This window comes from Cyrtonyx montezumae, unplaced genomic scaffold (assembly GCF_038088225.1).
Source record: "Cyrtonyx montezumae isolate F1298 unplaced genomic scaffold, pur_monq_1.0 scaffold_13, whole genome shotgun sequence".
Taxonomy (NCBI): Eukaryota; Metazoa; Chordata; class Aves; order Galliformes; family Odontophoridae; genus Cyrtonyx; species Cyrtonyx montezumae.
In genome coordinates this window covers 26,987,793-27,011,262 of record NW_027071859.1, presented here as the reverse complement: position 1 = coordinate 27,011,262, position 23,470 = coordinate 26,987,793, and the positions used below count along the sequence as shown (strand labels likewise).

Genomic DNA, 23,470 nt, shown 5'->3' with positions numbered 1-23,470 from the left:
GCATTTAAGGAAACAGTGTCTCCCTGCAAGCATCCAATTTCATCAAGGGAAGATTAGTAAACACTTCATGTCATACCATGAAAGTTATCTGTTTCTTTTGTTTTTGTAGACCCTTAAGCATAAACAGTAGAATTTTCTGTATTCAAAACACAGGCTGAAAACAAGACACTTCCAATTTACTTTCTACTAGATACTTCTAGATTTCAGAAAAGGAAACTTCTGAATCAGACTGCTTCCCAAAATAAAACGCCAACCCAAAATGGATGTGAATGCCTAAAAATGGGCATACTTATCTTTCTGTGGTATCCTCTGATACATTGCTCAGTGTTCCAGATCACATGTAGTATCTAGTTTGAGCGCTATCTATTAAAGACTCTGAGATGAAAGCAATACTTTACTTACTTTGTTTCTCTGATGAGAGGAGCGCTTCCCAGTTTAAAGCAGACTTTTTCCCCTCCACAAGATGTTTGTCTCAAAGAAAAGCTTTCTGTGAGATCAAACCCTGCAAAATGCGATACACTGACTTAGTTTATTTTGGTTTTAATCAATGGGAAGAAACTATCACAGCAAAATTCACATAGGAGCTGAAACTAACTTTGATAAATGAATTAGTGATTTCCTTTTATCATGTGCACTGACATTAATGAAGACAGCTAGGAAAAGAAAAATGGAATTAAGCATGTCTATAGAACTTGAACCAACAGTTTCCAATTTTAATCTAACTTTCCTAAAAAGAACTGTTTTGGGAGCATGATGGTAACAAGTTGTATGATGTCTTTAAAGCCAGCAGCATTAGAAACTAGCTTTATTTTCACTACCAGTCAATGGATTTAGATATTTTACTCTCCATATTAACTGAAGCTGTTTACCTGAAACACCAAGACTGTCTCTGTTGACTTGTTTGAGATGATGAATATCTGTTTTCATTAAAGGACACCCAGCACCTGTGAGAGAACACAGTTTAAAATCATAAAACTCAGTCAAACAAAAATGAATCATCAGAGCAAACTGATCTGACAGTGCTAGTCACAGTAACAAGAAAGTTTACTTGATTTTCTTTATCTTTAGAACATAGAAAATAGAAATAAATTACAAAATCAACATGACAGCAGTAAGATTCCAGATTTCATGCTACACATCCAATAATATAGGCAGACATAAATTTTACCCTGTTTTAATTCAGCTGTTTAGGATCAACGCTCACATGAATGACAGAAGCAGAAGTAAAATACAAAGTTCTTACTAAGCTCTTTCCATCTTTAATACTCTAGAAAAGTAGAAACATCAAAGCTTTTTTCTTATTGTTGTTGCTTTGTTTGCTTTTTTTTTTTCCCCCTCCTAGTAATATTATTAGAAAAATTATTTTTCATTGTAATATTTTCTCAATCAAGGGACATGCAACAATGAAGCCTAAGTGCTTGATTTACCATGGCAATGATCAATTGTTACTTCAGCGAACATTAATTTCAAAATGTGGATTAACAAGGATATGAGCATATCATACAATAAACAATGCAAGCAATATTTAGACTTCGAAAAAATTAGTTGAAAATTAAGCAGCTTTGCGAGGGATTAAGTCTGAACCAAAGTACTTAGGTAAACAAACAATGTTCTATAAATTTGGAACCCGGTGAATTCTAAGGTTATCTTCAGACAACTGCTTAAAACAAACAATGTGTTATTATGCAGCATTCAATTTGCTTAAAGAGGGTTGTGGGGTTTTTTTCTTTGTTTTTAATACACACTTTTAAGAAGCAAATACAATGAAATGCCCCTTTTACATAAAATGCCCCTTTTACAGAAATAGGGCTTTTTCTTCATAGATGCATTAGGTAGGAAAGGACCTACAAGATCATCTAGTCCAGCCATCCTCCTATCACCATCCCTCCCCACTGAACTACTAAATCGAAGTTTTTAAATAACAAAACTACAAAACAAACAGGATTTGGCCCATAAGCCTATTAAGCTCAGAGTACTATGAAGATATTTTATGCAAGATGAATTGAATGCCACTTGATATCACATCCTTGGCTGGAATCTACAATTACAAGAAACATCACTTACAATTTGATTTATTTCAAAGGCACTAAGGAAATTTATTTTTTTCTTCATTCATACACATATACTTACAGAACTATGTGTATTACTTATAGATATATGTATATCTATATATAGAGAGAGCAGCATATATATATATATATATATATATATATATATATATATGAAGAAAATTTTATGCAAAATGAGAAGAAACATACATGTTGAAAATGACTGTATCTCCCACTATAAATTCCCTTCCCTAAACAAAGGATGCAGAACCATTAAGAATATTAATGCCAAAATCTCAGAAACTGAAATGAAATCTTTCATCACTCATTAATTGTAGGGAGTTTTATGTAGTGTGAAATGCATTCACTGGAATTACATACTAACATAGCAATCTGAATACACCACTTACTATACACACACTAAGGGAACTGAAACAGGTTCACCTTAAATACTCTGTAATCTATAAATCTGAGATTGCAATCATTTAGAAAGGTTACTAAGCCAGTATTTTTTATCTATAGACATTCTAGAGCAATGAATGTTGCTACTGTAGATTTATAGAAGTATTTCCACAATAAATATGCTGGTATAAAGAAAGTGTGTTATGGCTGAAGGCAGAGCAGCATGACATGCTTACACTAAAATCTACCTTGATGCATTTTTCTAGTTGTTCTTTTTTTTTTTTTTTTTTAATTAATACAAAGACTGTGGGCAGATTCTGTTTTCAGTTGAATTACTTTACAGTACATACAAAAAGAGCAGCCAGATATAACCTGTTTTAGATTTTACTTTGAACTGCTACAAAATACACTTTTTTTCCCCTCAGCTGCTAACTTACATGAGAGATGAGTGGCTAAGGACTAGGGAATTTATTTTATTCCCACCAGCCACTTTCCTACAACTCCAAATAAAGAATCAACGCTTAATTTCTGTGTTATCGAGATGATAGCAATGATTCCTCACATGCCACAGACTGGACTGTAGACCTATTTTTATCAGTAGCATAACAATCCATAGACAGGCCATGTAAACGTTATTTATTTGGTTGTTTTCCATATCCCCAGAAAAACTGAAAGAGTTACTATCATTCCTCTAGCTTATGCTGCTGGTACACTGCTTTCACCCAATTATTATTTTACCAGAGGGTTAAGACTAAGTCATAAAATACTGAAATCCAAAAAGCTTCCCATATCAAGTCTCGTAACTTTAATTGCTATAGATTGATGAAAATTCTTTCTATAGTCTGTACAGTCAAAAAGTTAGTCTCTTCCAAGATTTTTAGTACTGCTGGCAGACCTTTAAATTCTTTAGCCTGAGACAAAGCAGTTAGTTTACCCACTCAGCTTGTGGGTTGCTGAATTAAAAGATTTCTGAATTAAAAGATTTACATGAAGACATCCAGGAAAGAAAAAGGACAAACCATTATCCAGGCATAGAAACCACACACAGCTACCACCTCCATCATAATACATGACTGCAAAACTAAAGTAGTAGTAAAAATAACAAGCTTATATTTATATGGTAGACTCCTCTACGCATGATGGAACTGAGCTTTTCTGGTTAAGTCCATGATTCATATTATGAGAATGGTGAAACTGAAGTTGAAGTTAACATACCTATACATTAATTAGACCTTCTTTCCATGCAGTAAATTACAGACTTTCATCTTTAGAAATCAATGAGGTCTACATAGAAAGTTACTAAAAAAAATCAACAATTATTTCAGAAACACATATATATACGGATCAGGCAAGTGTATCACTTTTCTTTCTCTTCACTGAGAAGCTAAGGAAAACATTTTTCTAGTAGCTTTTGCAAAATAACCTAAGCTTGAAGTAGCAGGGTTACATCTGTACTTCTCTGCTGCAACATGCTGTGTCACATTCTGAGTTCTTGTAATGATCAGAGCCTTTATTGAAGCTCAGGATCACCTAGGTCCCACGCCAAATACTGCTCTGTGAAAACTGGGACACAGGAGACTCTGGCACAGGTTTCAGTCTCACTCTGACAGACATCCCTCATACATACTTCCTGACTGGGAACTGCAGCTTCCAATAGACACTCTGGTCTTCTCCATGTCAAATGTCATCTGAAATGCCTAGATTCACTTTACAAGTGTTTACCCGCTATCTTAACCATGAAGTTCATGTTTAAGTGAAATTTTCAGCTGTTAAAACACCCCCTTTCATGCACATTCTGAGGGCACTGATTTTTCCATCAGAAAACACAACTGACCACATAAATGTGGCCCAGCAGCAAAAACCCCAGCTAACCTACATACCTGTAGCCCCACATAAAGAGCTACCAGGAAATGAGGTGCAATTTTTTTTCTTCTCTTTCTACATTGTAAGCCACTTACTGCATTACAGCAGAAATATTAATTAAACCAAAGGTGGAAAGAGAACAAAGAGCAAACATTTAACTTTATTGACACACTAAAGAATTCCAAGCCCAGGGACTATTTAGACACTTATGTAAATAGCATCAGAATTTTGGTAGCAGGAATTAAGAAATACAAATTCAAGTACAAGGATGCTTACACTAGACCTATGAGAATTTGATTCTTTCATGAGAAACTGAAGGCAGTAGGAAAAATAAGATTATATTCTAGGTGGTTATCTTGGCTAAAGGAATTAAGTTTTTTTTTTCCCTTTCTCTTGCTTTCTATGAAAAAAAAAAGTGAGCTGTTCTAGTGCACAGGATTTACACTGGGAGAATGTGTAGCTATTTCCCTTTATGGTTTTGGTTTCTCCGTACCACTTTCTAGTTGAAGTATCTTTCCACAGTACACAGGCTTTCAGGAGCCACATCCTTATTGACACCTAAAACTCCTTCTTCACTGTTAAAGAAAGCTTGCTATCTACCCATGAGCTAAGGAATCCAAGGGTGGCATAATCACTTAAACTGCAGTGCTGACAATAGGTTGTGGATCAAACCTTAAACATTCAGCCTAAGAGTTTAAGCACTCACAGTATTAAGAATATGAATACATTATATATGAGCTACTATAGAGACTTTATCTCGATTTTGAGAATTATCTAGCTGCACTAAAATATGAAAACTGAAAAGCTGAACCAATTTGCATGCCTGAAACCACTCACAGTATTTGGGTTAAATTGCCTATCTGAAATTATGATCTAAAGCCAATACTTTTGACAACACATTCCATGTCAAAAGGCAGTGGAAATTCACCATGACTGGCAGTCCAAAGACTTTATTTATACTACATTTTTCATGGGTTAGAAAGTGACTTTTAAAAGGATTGATTATAAAAGAAAGTTGAAAAAGCAAGGATTATCTGGGAATGAGACAGAGCATTAATATTCTCAATATGGAGCATTTAGAAATGATCAGATTAGAACTTCATGTGTCGCTACAAAAAGAGCTCAAGTTCATGCTTCAAACCCAAGAGTTCCCAACAATAAAAACTTAAGTTTACATTATAAAAATACTCCTGAAGTCAGGCAAAAAAATAGACTGTGGAGTTCTTTACCTTCAGTTCATCATATTCTATCATTAGAATACGATGTTTCCTTCTGATGAATGATTAGCACAGCAAAACTTCTGAACAAGTGAGTACTGATAGAAAGCCTTCCTTAGAGCCTAAGGAGGACTGCTTCAAGAAGGCCCGCTCATGTTTTTTTTTCCAGTAGTAGTATTTATTTAATACAGTATTAAATCAACAAGTAAGTCCCAAAGTACATTCAGAATGCCGTCTCAGCAAACTCTTTCCGATGTGTATATATAATTGATCCTTTCTCTTGCAAGAGATTTCCTTCCATAAATATACTTATTTTTTCCTCTGTTATCAAGGTTAATTTACAGTTTTCCCTGACTTTGAAGACTATTCTCTTAGACTCAGGATGATGCAGTAAGAAATTTTTGAATGCACACACAATAATCCAAAGATCTTATCTAAATAAGCTTTCCCAGAAAAAAAAGAAAAGAAAAAAAGGAAAATTCACATTTGCTTAGTGAGAAACAAACGTTATGCATACATTGCAAGAAACCTGGGCAGGTCATGAAGGACAGAAGCAGATCTAATTCAGAACTGGTACATGAGAGAGAATGAAATAAAGAGATGGAGGAGGCTGGGTATTTCTCTCTTCTTCAAACATGCACACAACCAGTCTGTAGTAATCGAAAGAGCTTTGCAACACAGAATACTCAGTTCCACTGAAAGAGGCAGATTTAATATCGAAGACTGCAAAAGTACTGATACCCTTTACCACTGACATTGCAAAGGCTGTTGCTTTCTCAACTCCTGCTTTCTGGTTTATAACCTACACTTCTTTTTCGTATGCTTTCTACCCTTTTCAGTCTTTAGGAAAGTCTTTTTCCTGTTATCACCTTAAAGCTTCACTCAAAGTCTATTCCCTGCTGTTGGCAGACCCACACATGCTGGCAGCTATCTACTTGTTATTCCTCACCATCTGCCCATATCACCTCATACTGCAGAAGCCTCTCTCAGTTGTGCATAGCTAGCTGTTCTTAGGAGAGGTTCAACCTCTCCTCTTCATGTCAGTGGTTCTACTGGGCCCATACTTCAACGATTACTACCCATCAGATTAGTGTAAACTTCCACCTCCCTTCTGGCTACACAGATACACGCTTAGAACATAATGTACAGTTCAGACCAACGTTCAACTGGTTCAGTTAATCTCTCACACCTTGTATTAAAGGTTCATCTTTTCCCAAGATATCATCTCATTAAAAAAAAAAAAAAAGTTGCAGATCTATTTACATCATTAGGGAGCCTTGTGCACTCATTTTCTTCTACTCTTTGTAAAACTTCCCTTCTGTAATCCACTAGATAGGAGCAAAAGAGAATACAACATATTTTTACTCTTTAAGATGATCAAAAAGAATAATCATGTGGTCATTCTCACTCTCTTGAATAACTGGTGGAGAATTTAGCTTTGCTGCCCTAAACACAGAAGGCAAAAAGAGAGCCTAAGTTATATTCAGATTCTTCATAGTGCATTACTGCACTCCTGAAGCCTATACGTTGCATTTAATAGTTAATAAATGTTAGTACTTACTATTTACTAGAGCAATAGGATGATTATTATGCTAGCAGTTGACTTTTACATTATTGGGGGCATAAGTTTCAAAGGTGTTGCCAAGTTTTAAAGCTATTGTGTATGTACAGATTCTACTATCTTCCACCAGCATTGCTACAAATATGTTTCACCTTCTGCAAAAGAAATAATAACTTTTAACCTCGGTCTTAATAGCAATTAACACGTTCTCCTACGCAGTAACTGAAGGAAAATTCTAGAAACATGAGGTACGTGTTAAGGCTGAGCTCTTTGATAAAGCTGACAGTTCCACCCGCCATGTGCCTTTCACACAGAATCTGATATTCCCAGGTGTGATTAGCAGAGCAAGATGACGTGGACAGTGAGAGAAGAAAGCAGAGAAGTATGAGAGCATTTGCAGAAGATGACCAATAGTTTTTACAGTAAGCAATTTAATTACATGCTTTTTCCTTGCCTTCTTAGGTACAAGATCCTGTCTCACTCTATGTCTGTGAAGCATACACCATGGTTTGAGGATTAACTTTATGATAGGTTAATGTGAGCATTAGGTTTTTTAGATTAGTGGCTACACAATAAAATGATTTATAATAAAGCCATGTGATTTTGTTCACAGAAACTTTGCAAGCCCCGATTTAGAATCTTGCTTTGAATAGTAAGTTGAAAAATCACAAAACAAAACTCCTAGGAAGTACAACTGTTTCCAAATGTGAGTCTTCCAAGCATCTGAAACAGAAAGACTGCTTTGGAACTGCTTCAAACTTAGACACTGTCACAAAGATGTTAAAAAAAATCTTATTCTAATTTTGTTTGCTTGTATTTATTTCCCATATGTTGTTCTTATCTATCTACAGGATTAGTACCTGGATTTATGCCTTTGGGCAGTGATGTGTGAGAAAAATGAGAGTACCTGTCTGGTCACTGACGGCCACAGAAGTAGAAGCAGGGAGGAGCAGGATGACTGCCATGCAAAGCCAAACTGCACAAGATCCAATGCACTTCATCTCCCCCCGGACACATGTGAACAATCAGCTACAAATCTGAAACAGAAGATAACCATATTCAGAACAATCTCTGCTTCAAGAATTTCTCAACTGTAAGGAAAAGGGTAAATCACTAGTCACGAACAAAGTGTACCATTTATCTATTTTGAGGAGCTGTAAAAATAGACCTAAGGAAATTTAAAAATATTCAGTTCTTAATCTCATAAGCATTGTCGGAGATGTTAACTTGGAGATACTAGCTATGAAGGCAATCTTTATTTCATTTATAGTGATCGGTTTTATCCCACCCCCCGACAAAAAAAAAAAATCTCAGTTTTAAATGCACTAACGTAAGCGCCCGGTGTCACCGCGCTGCCAAGGGCTGCTGAAGCACCCAACCATCACACTGAACAAGGACAACATGTCACACCTCTGGTGTACGTGTAAACAAACAGAAACGCGATGCTCCTCCTCAGTGCACAGTACCCAAGTGCCCGGTGCTACCTGTGCTGAGTTCTCAAGTTAAACATAAGCACAATCCAGCTTTAACAACACATCCGTCATTGCCTGTGCACATCGGCTTTCCTCCTAAGCCAACTAGAACTTGTAGAAGCACATGAATTCAGCGAAACGCTGGAAGTGACAAATATTCTTTTAAGCACAACTCGTGCAAGAAAGGAAAATCCTATACCTACAAGGCACTCTTGTGAATTATCTTTGCGAGACCCCTGAGCAGATCCACTCCGCCCGGCACACGCGCTGACAGCGACCGCAGCACCATTAAGTTTCCCAGCGTTCCCAACAGCAGCACTGTGAACGCGCGTTCAAGCAACGTTATCAGTTAATTCCCTGCACCTGCTTTACGAGCACGGAGCTGCCGTGACAGCCCTCTTGATGGTTGGACTAGATGATCTTGTAGGTCCTTTCCAACCTTATGAACCTATGAACCCTCGCTCTCGGGGTTTGGGGGGAAGGGCTCCAGCAGGTTCGGCACCTCCCGCTCCCCCCTCCCCGCTTTGCCGCCCGGCGAGCGCACCTGAGGCTGCTGGACGAGCTTCCAGCAGCATAAACCGCGACGGCGACTCTCTTGGACGAAGTCGGGTTCGGCTGAACGAGGGCTCCGACACCCCGCTCTAGGGGCGCGCAGCCTGGGGCTGACTGACGCCGTCCACCGCCCCTCCCGGAACCTCCCTGCGCCCCGAGCCGCTCGCTGGGCAGGCATCCGCCGACGCTTCCTCCCCTGCCGCGCCGCCAGGAGCACGCTCGGGCCGCCGCAGAAGGTTGCCCGTCGCCCCCGCTGCACGAGGGAGCCCTCTGCCGCCGGGCCCCCGGCCCCGCCAGGTGCGAGCAGCGCACGGCGCCGGCATGCGGGCGGCGGCTCTCGTTCGCCCCGTCCCGCGCCGGACACCGCGCCCGGCAGCCAGAGCCGGTCCCGCCGCGCCGCCCCGCGGGCAGCTCCCCGCTCCGCGGCGGAGAGGGGCGGGCAGGTGGAAGGCGGCCCGGCGGGCAGAGAACCGGCGGGGCGGATCCCGTGGCCCCGCGCGGTGCCCCCAGAGAGGTCAGCCGAGGAGCCCCGGAGCGGCCCGGCAGCGCTGCCCTCTTGTAGATCCGCTGTGCGCAAGGACGGTACCGGTAACGGGATGTAGGCCACCCCGAACGCGCACACTGAAAAATGTAAATACGTATGTATACACACACGCGGTGTACACACAGCACTGCGCCCACTTACAAAATTAATTTTCTTTCTTTCTTTCTTTTTTATAAATAACTACAAACGTACCAAGACCGCTTTCATACGCGTGTTGTCTATATCATCACCCGCAGGCACCCCTGCGGTTCAGGCTGATTACAGCACGTTAAAAGCTTACTGTGCACGTTTCTATTGGATGTAGTTAACGCGGCAAAAACCACTAACAAACTTAGCTAACAATTCTGAACGAGCACCAAAATAGGAATATCGAAGCATGCGCACGTAGGTAAGTTGTTCAGACAACTCACTGCTTACCTTTAGTTTCTATTCCAGCTTGCACCCCAGCAGTACAGACGTGCCCGTGCTGCTGTGTGCCGAGGAGCTGCGGAGCGTCTCCGGAGCGCGGTGAGGGGATGAAGCGCTGCCCTTATCAGTGTCACACAGCGTGACCCTCCCACTCCGCTCAGAGCTGCGGGACAGGACGGACCGCCGCCCGACACACTCCACACGATCAGACACCCGAGGGGCAGTGATGGCGCAAGAAATGCTTTCTTTCTACCCCCTCCCCTCCAATTCTGTAAATTAATTTACAGAGTACAAACACGCGAATGAGAGGGTATCTGGCTTCGGGCTGTAAAGAACAGATTACATACATCAGCATGTTGGCAGAAGCTGGCTATTATCACTTAAAGTATATAAAATTAATGACGTGCGCTTATACTTACCATAAATTTAAAATTTGCTCGTCCAAATAACCAAGGGAGCGTGCCTATTTACAGCACCAATGCTGCAAAAACACAGATTACTGGCATTTGCCTTTTAAAATCCATCACTTACAAATCAGAACATTCTCATGCTGTGCTATCATCTGTCTACAATAAAGTGGTGATGTTGAGCACTGCCCCTAGATATGCCAAACTGTACTTTTCTCATTTGTGTGTGTGCTTGTGGCAACTCTCTGTATTGCATTTCACGGATGTAAAACAGACGGATGGGTAGAAAAATAAAATGACAAGATATACACACACAGAACACAAATTTAGAGCTTACTTAAACACATTTTATATATTTAGGATATACATTATGTCCTATTGGAATCATTCTGACAGGACAAAAAATAAAAAAGAAAGGTGGTGACTACCGAATGAAGAGTAGCAAACATCAATTTAGCTCAACTCATTATAAGGTCAGCAGACTTTTTTTGTCCTTTCCTCCCAACAGATTTTCACCAGTGTTCCACCAAAGACAACGGGTCGGGATGACAAACCACACAGAAAGACGTGATTATCTTTTTGGTATAAATTTCAAAGCAGTTGTCCTTTCTAACATAGCATCAGAAGGGAAAGATGAAATTGCAGCCTATGTATGCCTCATAGGGTGTTTTAATCCAGAGCTTTACTAGATTCATTCTGTGACTTTGTGCACGTCACACTTTCCACTTGCTCCTTCTGAAAGTTACTTTCACCACCTTGCAGAGCAAGGCTCCAGATCCCAGTCCTCAGTTGCTAAGTCAGATGAGTATTTCCTTTGCTTTGAGACTGTTCCTTTGATAAAGGCTGTAGTGTTGAAACCTAATTCAGCGTTTCAAAAGAGTTTTGAGATGCCTAGTTGAAAGACCCATTGTAAAAGCTTTGCTTCCAGTGAAAGGCACTATCATTTTTTATTTGAAAAGAAATGCATTTCCCATTGCTCTTTCAAGTTATTAAAATTCTTGGACTCCTTCTTCTTTATTTCATTTTACATACCCAAAATATATGGATTCAGTTGTTACAGCTTTATTAATATAAATAAACTTTCATTCTAAATGAAGTAAGCTACCTAATTGCATATGCAATGCTATAATGGGATGGAAAGTATTGTGATAATAGTGGGTTAGCAAAGTTTTTGGATACAGCAAATGAGAATGAGCCCAAATGAGGTCTGAGAAGGAGTAGATCCTGGTTCCACCCCTTCAGGTCACTCAGGTACATTTCGTGCACCTGAGCTCCCCTGGGTTGGCCCTGCCTTCCCACCAGGTGCTCAATCTCTGTTTCAGGCCATGACTTAGCATTTCTGCTGCAGCATAATACTTGTACTTACAACCTGTTCATCCTTTAAGGAAACATTCCTATTCATCAGAGCTTTAGTATTGCTCAGAATTTCAGATTTTTATTGCTCATGAATTAATAATGAAATGTAACTCCTAAACCAAGGATGTTGTTCCACTTACTGAGCCAGCAACACTCCAAACAGAAAATCAAAAATAAATTGTTTGGACGATGTCAACTTCAAAACACTCCACATCATCTCAAAGGCATTAAGAAGAAGAAGGAATAGAATCTACTGTAATGTTCCCTGACTAACATTTTTTCCTGTACTCTGGCCCAGGTCTTCAACTAAATGGGATTATGCCAGTTCATATAAGTCAAAGGAGATACTCTGATTTATACCGATTAAGGAGGAGTTGGACACTGGAGACAGTAACTGTATGCATGTATTTATGGAGGACAGTTCATGTTGATAGAAACAGCCTTGAATGACTAGTGACATAAAAACTGGGATCAAGAAAAATCTGTTTACAGAATTCTGTTAGGAACCAAAAATTCTCTCCTGCAATACAAGTACAACTTACAAAACTTCTTTGTTCTCACACAGCTTCAAACTGTGAACCAAGTTCACCTGCAAAGTTGGTAGTGTACTGCACAGAAAACACTGTAGGTAGTCCTTCTCCCCTTGATTGCAGGCAGCATTGGGAATGCTGTTGACAGTGTGACCTGAAGCATTGTAGCAAAGGGATGCAGTACTATGTTGCCTGTGTAGCAACATAGTTTTCTAGATATCTCTGCTTAGCTGAAACTCTCGCTTACAGAAGACAGAATCAGACCTGGATTCAGACAAGTACCAAGGCAAATAACACCAAGAGAGAGAGCGCCTAAACTTGACACCATGCTTAGCACAGCCATGTAGAGCACATCCCACCTCCTGTGCTGAGAGTGAACTTCTTCACTGAACAGCTTTAACAAGAACTGAAGCTGCAGGCAAGATACATGGAGAAAGGCAGGGGAACTGGGGGTAGCGAATGCAGGGACAGACTTGTTCATTCCAGAAAACTTTTCTTTACTGCAGACAGTCACTTTCAGCCTTTTTTTCTTTTTCAGCACTCTTAGATATCCAAAACAGCCAAGTCACATAGCTTACTCTTGTCTGTTTGGTGCTAACAGATTTGTCTCCATTTGTTAGACCCGCATTTTTTTACTTGTGCTGCTTGTGACAACACATATGCAGGAATGAAGCCTCAAGCCTTGACAGAATTCTGAAAGCAGCAGTACTCTACTTGGAAAGTTTTCTAAAAAGATTAATTTGAGCCTCTGCTTTACTGCATTATTTCTCATTTGTTTTTCTTGCCTTTTTTTTTTTTTTTTTAAACCCATAAGTTCTTTGCCAGATGAACCTTTCTGCACTTTGCAAGGTTTGCCAATCAGTCATGGCAGCGGCAGTGCACTGAAACAATTAAAAAGTTCATTCTTTCAAATTTGTTTGCAACTTGTGCAGCGAAGATAAACTCTGTGTAAGGCCAAATGTCAAGTGTCACCATCTTGTGTGCTTGATGCAAGATCTTGCTTTGTGTTATGGCTATTTTAAAAAGTATGTATTCTACTGACAGGCATTTTATGGTAAGAGTAGATTATTTTTTTTATAATCCAGCAGATTTAGTTTACTCAGCTTAACTTTTTTTTTTTTTTTTTTTAATAATCTTGTTCTCCAGGAGACAAATCTTCCATCAGTGAAGTATCTGTAACTTAAGAAAAGTTCATTAAAAACAACAACAACAAAACATCCTGTTTCAGGTATGGCCAGTTGAGCAACATTACATGAGAAGGGATGAATGTTTCTAAAGAATGCCTAGGCAAGTGGGATTTAAAGTAGTTTGAGTACTTTAAGAATCTGGCCTTGTAGTTTTAATACATAAAAAGCGCATCCCAAATAGATTTGGAGACATGTCAGGTTGTAATTATTCATACTGAAAAGATTTGGGTGAATACAATTTATTACATAAAACTTTGTACCTTCCCTGATGTGCACACAAGCAGGAAATCAAAACACACTCTCTGAAAATAAGGTGATACCATCTCAGCAATGGAGCTACCTTCTGTAAATTTTGTATTTTTGACCTAAGGTCACCTTTCTACTGTAAGTTTTTGAAATTAAATACACCATTTATTATGTATCAATGTCAGATACCACTATTCTAATAATTATAGACTATCTCCACTGATTAAGCCACAGTGTAAGTAAATGCATTTTAGTAATTTTGCATATAAAAATTTCCTTACTAAGTAGTTGCAAGATGTTACTTTAAGTTGGTAGGGCATAATCAGTTCCAGCACTAGTGTTGAGTCAAGAACTAACTATCGAGATTATAAGTTCAATACTTGATTAAAATAATCATCAAAATATATCTGGATTCCACTTATCAGGAAAAGGAAGAAACCAGAGCAATTCCCAGCTAATCCAAGCTTCATTAGAATGGTAAACTGCTTGGCCTTGCTCCAAAATTAAATTAATCCATTGTGTCCAAACCACATTTGGAGTGCCAAAAATAAAAAATGTAGAGACTGATGCTAATGCTATGCTTGATACACTTTCTGGTACAACCTTCTGTGTATGTAAATGCTGGCCATTCCAGGAGCTAATGGTTAGTGGCACGTTCCTAACAAACAGCAAAATTTCCATGAATTACAGCTCAGAAATATACAGTCATGAAAAAAAGATTCCAATAGATTCTTCCTTTTGACTGTCTTTTCATATGCATGCACAAATTCCCCAGCTCCTGAAAATACATTTACATACAGCATGACGTAGGATGTTGACTTGCAGTGTGTATAGGTCAGTAGGTTATTTTAGAGGGCACATAACAGCTAGACTTTTGGGCTTGTACTTCTGTCTTGCTTTTAGCTGCAGCCTTTATGTGCTATTGAATTGAGAGTTCTTTTACATCTGAGATCATAACCAGTTTTACATCAAGCTTAATAAATCTCAAAAATTACTGTCTTAAATGTGTAGCATTTAAATCCTGAGAAATTCTCCTAGATGGAAGGCAAAGTACGTGGATGCTTACTTAGACTTTCAAAATTCTTGTGCCATCTATTCAGCAGTAAATGTGAATAAAATAATTGTAATTTTGTTGCTTTATTTCTGTTTCCTTACAGTACTGAAACTGTGCATTCAAATAACAATGGTAAATAGCTCTGCATGAATTCAGAATCTTGGACATTAATAGGATTTTAGTTAATAGATTGATAAAAAAAAATGATTGTCACACATTAGTCTTGCATAGGCAAAATTATGGAAGTTATTTTCTGAAAAAATGTGAAACCACTGATAATATGACCTAAAATATTTTCCTTTTTTTGGTACAGTATTCTGTATTTAAATACAACTGTGAAAAGTTAGCTAGACTGAAAGGATGAAACAGTAAGGAGCACTGACTAATAACAAGACTTGAAATTGCATAGACATTAATTCAAAGTTAAAATGGAATTTCATCTGACATTTTTGGGTTATCTATACTTTATCTTCCTGAAGTTTTAAAAAACAAGTGTAGAAAGTTTAGCCTTTCTGCCTTACGTTTGCCTAAAATGAAGTTGCCCTTAGTCTGTTTACAGAAACTTAAATTCAGCTGATATTTTTTGTTGTTGCTCTGTACCTTCCTTTTTGCTAATATTTTCTAATATTTGCATTACAGCAATTTTAAATCAGCATATTTCACAGCGTTATAGCTTGCACATAGGATTTCAGCATACTAATATAAAAATATTAAGCCAAAATCTGTAATTCTCAACACAGCTGTCTAAAAACTGTTTTTCATCCTTTCAAAATGAGAAGTGGCTTTTAAAGCCATATAGGTACTTCAGATAGAACAAGCTACATGATGCGGTTTACATTTGGTTTGTTTTGGAAAACCACTTTTCTGCTTTTCTCAACCTTAGTCAGCTGTTTGACCGCACGCACTCTTGTTTCTTATGCAATACAAAAGCCACCAACATGCACGTGCTTCCTCTGTTACAAGCAGAAGGATTAAATGTGAAAGAACAAAAAAAACCTGATAAACGTTTGAATTATTTGTTATCTATTTCTTTGTGATGTTCATGAAACAACAGAACACATGACAAGCTGTTTTAATCCTGGCAGAGTGGTTATAAGCAAATATTTATCTACCCACAAAAAAAAAAAAATGAAGTGAACTATGCCTTTTAATGAATTAAGGGCCTAAATATTTTGGCACTGCTATTCTTAGTGTTGTTCCTCTTAGCTTGTTCAGACTGAACTGATGTCACACTGAATTCTACAAATGCACAACTATTTCAGATTGGAATAACTTTACCAAATTCTTATACTACCATATTAAGGAGTAGTATATGTGTCAAAATTTGTTTCTGAAATAGTCACACATACTTTACAAATCATGCAATACAACCATAGACATATTTTCTGTTATTAAATATCAGCATGTATGGGAACTGTTGAATCATGACCTGAACCACTGATTGATCACCTGAGGTGAGCACTGAGTCAGCTGCAGGCGCACAGGTGAAGGCAATGCACCTGTGTGACTGGAAGGGGTGAAGTTTGGCTCCACCTCTCCCAGACCCCATTTAAGGGCTGACCACACTGGGGAAGGATCTCTTGTTGGAGATCCCTCCTGTATGGAGTTCCAGGTGAACCCTTCCTAATTTATCATGTGTCTTTAAACCATCTGGATAATCCATCCCAAAAATATACTGTCCATCTTCATTATACTGTAGGTATTACTTATTCAGGGTATTCACCCTACACAGCAATATATTAAAAGTAACTTTAACTTTCATATTTTTATATATTAAAATCTGAAATACATTAGGATCAGATAGCACCAAATACTACATGTGATACAACTCCAGTTTTTTTTTTTTTGATATGGGCTTATCAACACTATTGCACTTGAATGAAAATACATATTTTGCTGTTACTGTATCACTGTATTTATTAGTATTTGGTTATTTTACTAGTAAGTATTCCATCTGCATCTCTTCAGCAGGTCTTTTAGGCCCTTTTTTGAAAAGGAGTGTGTTCATGGATGTTCACCTATACACTTTGCTCCTCATTTACAAATTATTTCAATTTCTTATTCTTTCCCAACAGCTACTAAAGCATCCAAAATATTCAAATATTATGTATAAATATATAATGTAGACAAAGTATCTAAAAAATAAAAAATTCAGACTTTAAATGATTCATTTATGATTTTTCTGTGTATTGATATGACAAAATCAGTAGCAGAAGCAGTAGGATATCAAAGAAATAGAAGGTATTCTTAAGATAGTGGAGAATCCTTTGCATTAAGTAGCCAAGTGAGTTGGTTTGAATTCCTTTCCATCTCTTTAGTTGTCAACTAAAGAATGATAAGCTAAATAAGCTAATTTTGATTAAATCAGGTACACTTTACCTCTTCTGGTGTAGGTTATCATGCAACAGTTCTTTGGAAGTCATTGATTTTAGAGTCCTTTATGTTTTCCACTTTATTAATACATTGAGATAAGAGACATAGTATATGGTAAATTACACACATGTAACTGGGCATGGGCATTAAACATTACTGTAGCAAGTTAACTATTTGAACTTTTCTGATGTAGCAAGGGTGTAAGCTTTTGATGCCTAAAGAATCAAGTAAAATCAAGCCATATTTTTTTCCTTGTAAATTCTACTGAAATTCCTTCTATTTAGTTATTTACTTAAATGTCTTTAAAACTTTGTGATAGTCAAGAAGCACCTTTAGCAGCTGTTTACTGAAAACTGTCAACACTGAGATAAAGAAAACCACAAAACAGGATGAAATGAAAACAAAAGAAATACACTTCACAATTAAAACAATACAGTCAAAAGAGTCCACTGATCATAGCTTTATTAATTTCTAATTAAATAACCTTGAAAACAAAAGGAAGTTGCTATGGTTAACTTACAATCTAAAACATTTAACATCTTTGATAAACCTTTTCTAGAAATGAAATTTCATTTGTTTCTTGCCTATTCTCCCCAAAGAAATTTTCTTCTACAAGGCTGATACTAGTCCTTTTACTTACCTCACCCTCTGCCTTCAGATTTGCCTGCTTAGCACTGGGCTGTTCTCCCTTACCTTTGGGACACTACTGCTATACAATTCTATTCTAGATTCCCACTGGAAAGGTGCTGTAAGTGTTTGTCTTACAGCAGATCACAAAACTTTAGTAACTTTATTTAGACTGAATTATTGGCTTTGCTGACGTCAGTGTATGCTTTTCTACGAACTGCAGTTGTAACAGACTCACATTCAGTTTCTATGATGTCTTTTTAATTGCTGTTCCTAACTTCTAGGAGTATTGGAGAGCTCAACAAAGCCAGGATCTCAAGGTACAACACTAACATTTCCTGTCTTCCTTAGAAAGAAGACAATTAAGAAATAAATATGCCAGAATTCTAGTGCTTTCTAGAAAGGCATGTGTGGATCTTCATCTGTGCTGTATTTAGTGATAATAAGTAAGATGAATAATAATAAAGAAGCCATAAGTTTTCAACACAGAGGCTGGAAAAATATTGTTTAAAAGCAGTCTATTCATGAACTTCTTACCTGGATTACAATAGTCATTAATTACACAGTGAAGTGAATATTGTACTACTATTATTATTATGTGGCTGAAGGTCTTACCTTTGATTTGTATTCTCAACCCTTCCCAGCCCCCATTGTGTGTAGATCACTTATTTTCTACTTCCACAGTAGAAGCTGGAGTTCTAGATCTCAGACCACTGGTGATCTAACTAGCTGTGTTCAGATTAACTGATGCTTTGTGTAGCTGTTCACTGTTACAACTGCTACCTAGCTAAATGCTATGAAGAAGCAAACATGAGAGGAAACACTTGCCTTTTTTTTTTCCCCCCATCAGGCTTTGGAAAAGGTACTACTACCAATGGATTTTCATTCCATGATCTCTGTACCTGATCATACCATCCCAGTTAAGTTCAAGAGGTGGATCTACATGCATGTAATTGAGAATTTATCTAACAAGACATCTAAAAGCAGATTTGATAGAAGCTTTAATGAAGTAACTCCTTAAACAGAAGGAACTCCACCATATTAGTTGAAATTGATTAAAAGTGTTTGTAAACAAATTTACTCATAGCACACTATCTTTGCAGAACAGATCTTTTTCCCACTTTTTGGAAAGTCTTGCAGTGTTCAGTTATTACATAGGTTTCAGGGTCCTCCAGGACTTGCAAAAGCCCTTTTCCTAACTGTCACCTCCAAAATTTTTTGTTTCATTCTTCCCTTTGCTGCTAGAAGCCTTCCTTGACTATACCTTCATGTTTCTTGTGATTCACTCCCTGTTCCAGCTTTATCATAGTGAAGTTTCTAGATCTGTGCATGCAAAATTACTTCTAAAGAAGAAGCTGAATGTCCTGACTTGGCAGATTTTCTTCCTGATGTTATTCTTTCCATCAAAAGATATTTTGCTTCTTAAATAGTATCCAGTCATTTCTGACAAAAAAAAAGCACAGGTGAGTGATAACTCCTTCACAGGTATGTGATCCAGTTTTAAACATGAATTTTCAAGCATTCTAGGATGTTCCTAGAGTATGAGCTGCTGTACTTAAATGTATTTATGAGATTCTCTTTTTGACATGTGCCTTTGTTCTCTCAAGCTTCTTCTGAAGCTCCAGGCTTCAGCTTTAGGATCATCATCTGCCTTTAAATTAAATATTACAGTATCACGTCTTATTCCCATGTACAAACTTAGGCATCTTCAAATGTTCTCCAGAATAATCCAAGTAGTTTGAGGGGCTTTTATTTTGTCTTTTACTGCAAAGTAAGATTGTTTGCTTTTTTCTTCTGGAACTACTTCTGTTCACTGTCATCAAATACAGAGCAGAAGCAAATAGTTATACCATTAATACCATACAAAGTAGCAACACAACTACGTTACTGATACTTAGAATTTCTTTCTGCTATGCCCCATTTTATTTTTTAAGCTATCACAGTGTGCTGGAAGCTATCATTACCTCTCAAAGAGTTGGTTTTCCAAAATGCTGTAAGCAACGCACTAAGTGCAGCCCTTCAGTATTTGTTGTAGCATATGTAATCTCACATTTAATTTTACTGCATCACCTTTTTCCGGAGCAACCTAAGTCACCCTACAAAAACGAACATTTAATTATTGCCTACTCAATCATTTTCATGTTGATGGCAAGTTATTTGCTGTGTTTTCCAACAGAGTGAAGCAAAGCACTGTACTCTGCTTAATGATGTTTATCTAGAAGTAATGTGATAGTTTTGCAGCAAGCCAGCTGAGCAATCTCCAGTTTTCAGGGAATGTTCTAACCAAATGCAAGATTTTTTTTTAATGGTAAAGTGGAAAGGGAGAACTAGGACTGAAAGTTTTTGAAGTTGCTTACCAATGCCTTCACTTTCAGCCTAACTTGTTAACTCCTTTATTTTGAAAGATATTAATCAACTGATCAACTATCATTTAAACCTACTCTCTCATAGTAGTAGACGTACAAAGGCTCACAGACCTATTTTATATAGGCAGTCTGGTACTGAAAACAGTCACGTGTAGATTGTCAAAAAAATCGATATGTCTACAGAGCCCTTGCTGGAAAAGAGAAAATTGTTACTAACAACAAAAATATTGATGCTTTAAATAGATTTTTTAAATTCTATCCTGCAGATTTTAGGGGTGCTTAAAGAAGGTGCTTTTACTTTCCACACATTTGCATAGGGCACTATTCATTTTATTATGCCAAGGATTCGCAAAACTAGTATCAAAATAGAATGAAGCATGTCTACAACAGCTAAGGCTTTAAAAGTGATCCAAATACAGTCAGTGTAAAACTGCACTCAAGCAAAGATGACACAGTTATAATGTAAATGTTATACAATGCAAAATATTTCAAAAGCTATAAAACAATATTACACAATGAGTATGGTATTGAAAAGAACATAAATCAAACTAAGATAATCTGTAATTGTGCTGTACAACACAAGGTAAAACATACCACATAAGTGACTGCATGGGAACTGTTGAATCACAGCTTGAATCACTAATTGATCATCTGAGGAGAGCACTGAGTCAACTGCAGGAGCACAGGTGAAGGCAACTCACCTGTGTGATCAGAAGGGGTGGAGCCTGACTCCACCTCACATTACCTTTACACTGAAGAATATTCAAAACATGATAAAGATGAACTGACACATAGTATTATAAGCAAAATAAAAACAAGCAATTCATGAAACTAGGTGTGGTAGGGAACAATTTGTCAATAGGAATACTACTTGGTAGCACAGACTACCCAAAATTCAAACCTACATCTGAAAGCACTGTCCAAGCACTTCTTGAACTCTGTCAGCTTGCATCCATGATCACTGCCTTGGAGAGCCTGTTCCAGTGTCCCACCACCCCTCAGTGGAGAACCTGTTCATAAACCCCACCCAACCCTTCCCTGATGCAGCTCCATGCTGTTCCCTAGTGTCCTGTCATTGCCACCAGAGAGCAGAAATCAGTGCTTGCCTCTGAGAGGCAACAGAAGTACACAGCAGTATGGCCTTTCCAGGCAGTTAGCTACACTGATGGACTGTTCTCATGTTGAAGAGGTTTCCCCTTAAATCTAGTTAGAACCTTTCTTTTTTCAGCTTGTGCCTACCGGCATCCTCTTATCACATACTACTGAACTGCTTAACTTCATCTTCTTGATGACCTTCTACATTGCTGGAAGGCTATTTGGTGTCCTGAAGACTACTCCTATCCATGATGATGTTCACCTTCAGTCTATAAAATCTCTAATGTGATGAGAAGTACACTGACACAGAAAGCTAGTTCCTTAAAAATTGTATTTGCTCTACACCTTTTATGTAGCCAATAATGAATACTGATGCAACTATCAACTCATCTAAGTGCATATTTTCAGCTCTTCTTCATGAAGAGGCTTCCACCAGAGTTTCTGTCTTCTGACTGATTTAAAAAATGTATTTGTGAAATATCTTGTTAGCCTCTGCAAATTGAGAGTTTGTTGTAGTTGTATGCATCTACAGAAACTGAGGTCTTGATGATGGCACTAAATAACAGGCTTGAGTGCTTTGGAAAGCAATGGTGCCAACAACAGCAACAGAGCTTGTCACAGAGGTTAAGATTTGGATCAACACATTTTAGTTTTGACAAAAAAAAACCCACACAGATTTCCTTTAACGTCTCCACATACTTAATTACAGAATCACTCATATATTACAAGTTAAATCCTGCAGTTATTGTTATTCTAAACCTTCTGTGGAAATGAAATATTTCTCGAAGTGATGAAGATCTGGCTTCCACTGAAGTCTGTCAAATGTACTTACTGCGCAGGGCATGGAAGCGATTTTGGAGAGCTGCAATATGGGAGCCCTCTGGTGGTTAAAATACTAAAATGCCCCTGAAGCGCCAATTGTTTAAGTAAAAAACCCTGCCACTTGAACTGCATGTTTACAACTAAGACTGAAGCATCTCATGATTATTAATTAAAATGTATAAATTTACTGTTTTGTTACATTTAATTCAATTAAATACAACTCTCCTCTTTAATTCTGTTTCTCCTTCTGTTCTCATGCAATACTCTCACGTTTAGCTATAACTTAAACAGAAAAAAATGTCACTGTCAGGAACTAAATGAAAGAAGAATGTGCAAAACTGAATTCTTGCCAACAACAGTAATGAAAAATACATAGCAATTTCTCATATCCATGTGTCCTGTTTCTATTGCCAGTGACAGGGAGCTTTAAGACTTTTAATATTAAAGTCTTAGTTCACATTAACCCCTAGCTTGAAGCCATTTTATAAGATCCAAACATTCCTTTGGATCTTATAAAGATTACACACCTTAAAATTTTCAATACTGAGTAAAGACTGACATTGTTCCTCACTTTTTACACATGAATTGCACCACTGTCACCATCTAGTAGACAGCCTGTAGGTATGGGCAGCCTGCAGTCAGATCTCCCTGAAAGTTGTCTTTCCCAAGCTGAGTAGTATTCTCCTCTCTCACAAGGCCAGTGCACTAGTTCTCAGTCACCATGGTCACCCTCCTCTGAACTCACTCCTCTTAAGCAATGCATTTCTGGTCACATAATTAGTCACAAACTTTCTTTCCAGATGCAAGCATTAACCTTGTTCTTTTTATCATATTAAAAAAAAAAAGAACTTTCATGCTCCTAGGAATGGATTTAAGGAGGATTTTGGTAGTTAGAGATGAAGCTCAATTCCTCACTGCAATATAAAATCACCTTTCCTGTGCTGCTAGACAACCTTAATATTTCAGGATCCTTTACACAGTCCATGCGCTAGGTCAAAGTAATGTAAGAGGCTTAGGAACAATCTTCTGAGCAAGGGGAAAGTCATCTTTATCATCAAGATTACCCTCAAACTCTAGTAAATGATCAGAACACCAGCCTTCATTGAAGTCCTAAGGACAGCTATACTGTGGCTGGAGCAACTGAAAAACAATTGAGGTTACTGAAAGACTGTAATTTCCTACACTGATCCTTCAGTGCCAACCGCAAATTCTTTGGAAAACAAGGGAAGCTGAGGAAGTTTCCCTTGGACATCTTGACAGCCTCTGGCACTCCCCTGCTCACATCTAGGCAAGATGTTGCATCTAGATCAGTGTTTAACAATGCTTGATGGACTTCTCAT

General features: G+C 37.9%; 1 protein-coding gene across 1 annotated transcript in view; it reads right to left on the bottom strand.

The window, feature by feature from the left end:
- Positions 1-10,144, bottom strand: part of COL19A1 (collagen type XIX alpha 1 chain) — a 178,564-nt gene extending 168,420 nt beyond the window's left edge. The window contains exons 1-4 of the mRNA XM_065730891.1: positions 10,077-10,144; positions 7,999-8,128; positions 870-944; positions 403-502 (exon numbers count right to left, since the gene is read on the bottom strand). Of these exons, the coding sequence (XP_065586963.1) occupies positions 403-502; positions 870-944; positions 7,999-8,092 (269 nt within the window). The 5' untranslated portion in view covers positions 8,093-8,128; positions 10,077-10,144. The remainder of the gene's footprint in view (positions 1-402; positions 503-869; positions 945-7,998; positions 8,129-10,076) is intronic.
- Between the last annotated feature and the right edge of the window lie 13,326 nt (positions 10,145-23,470).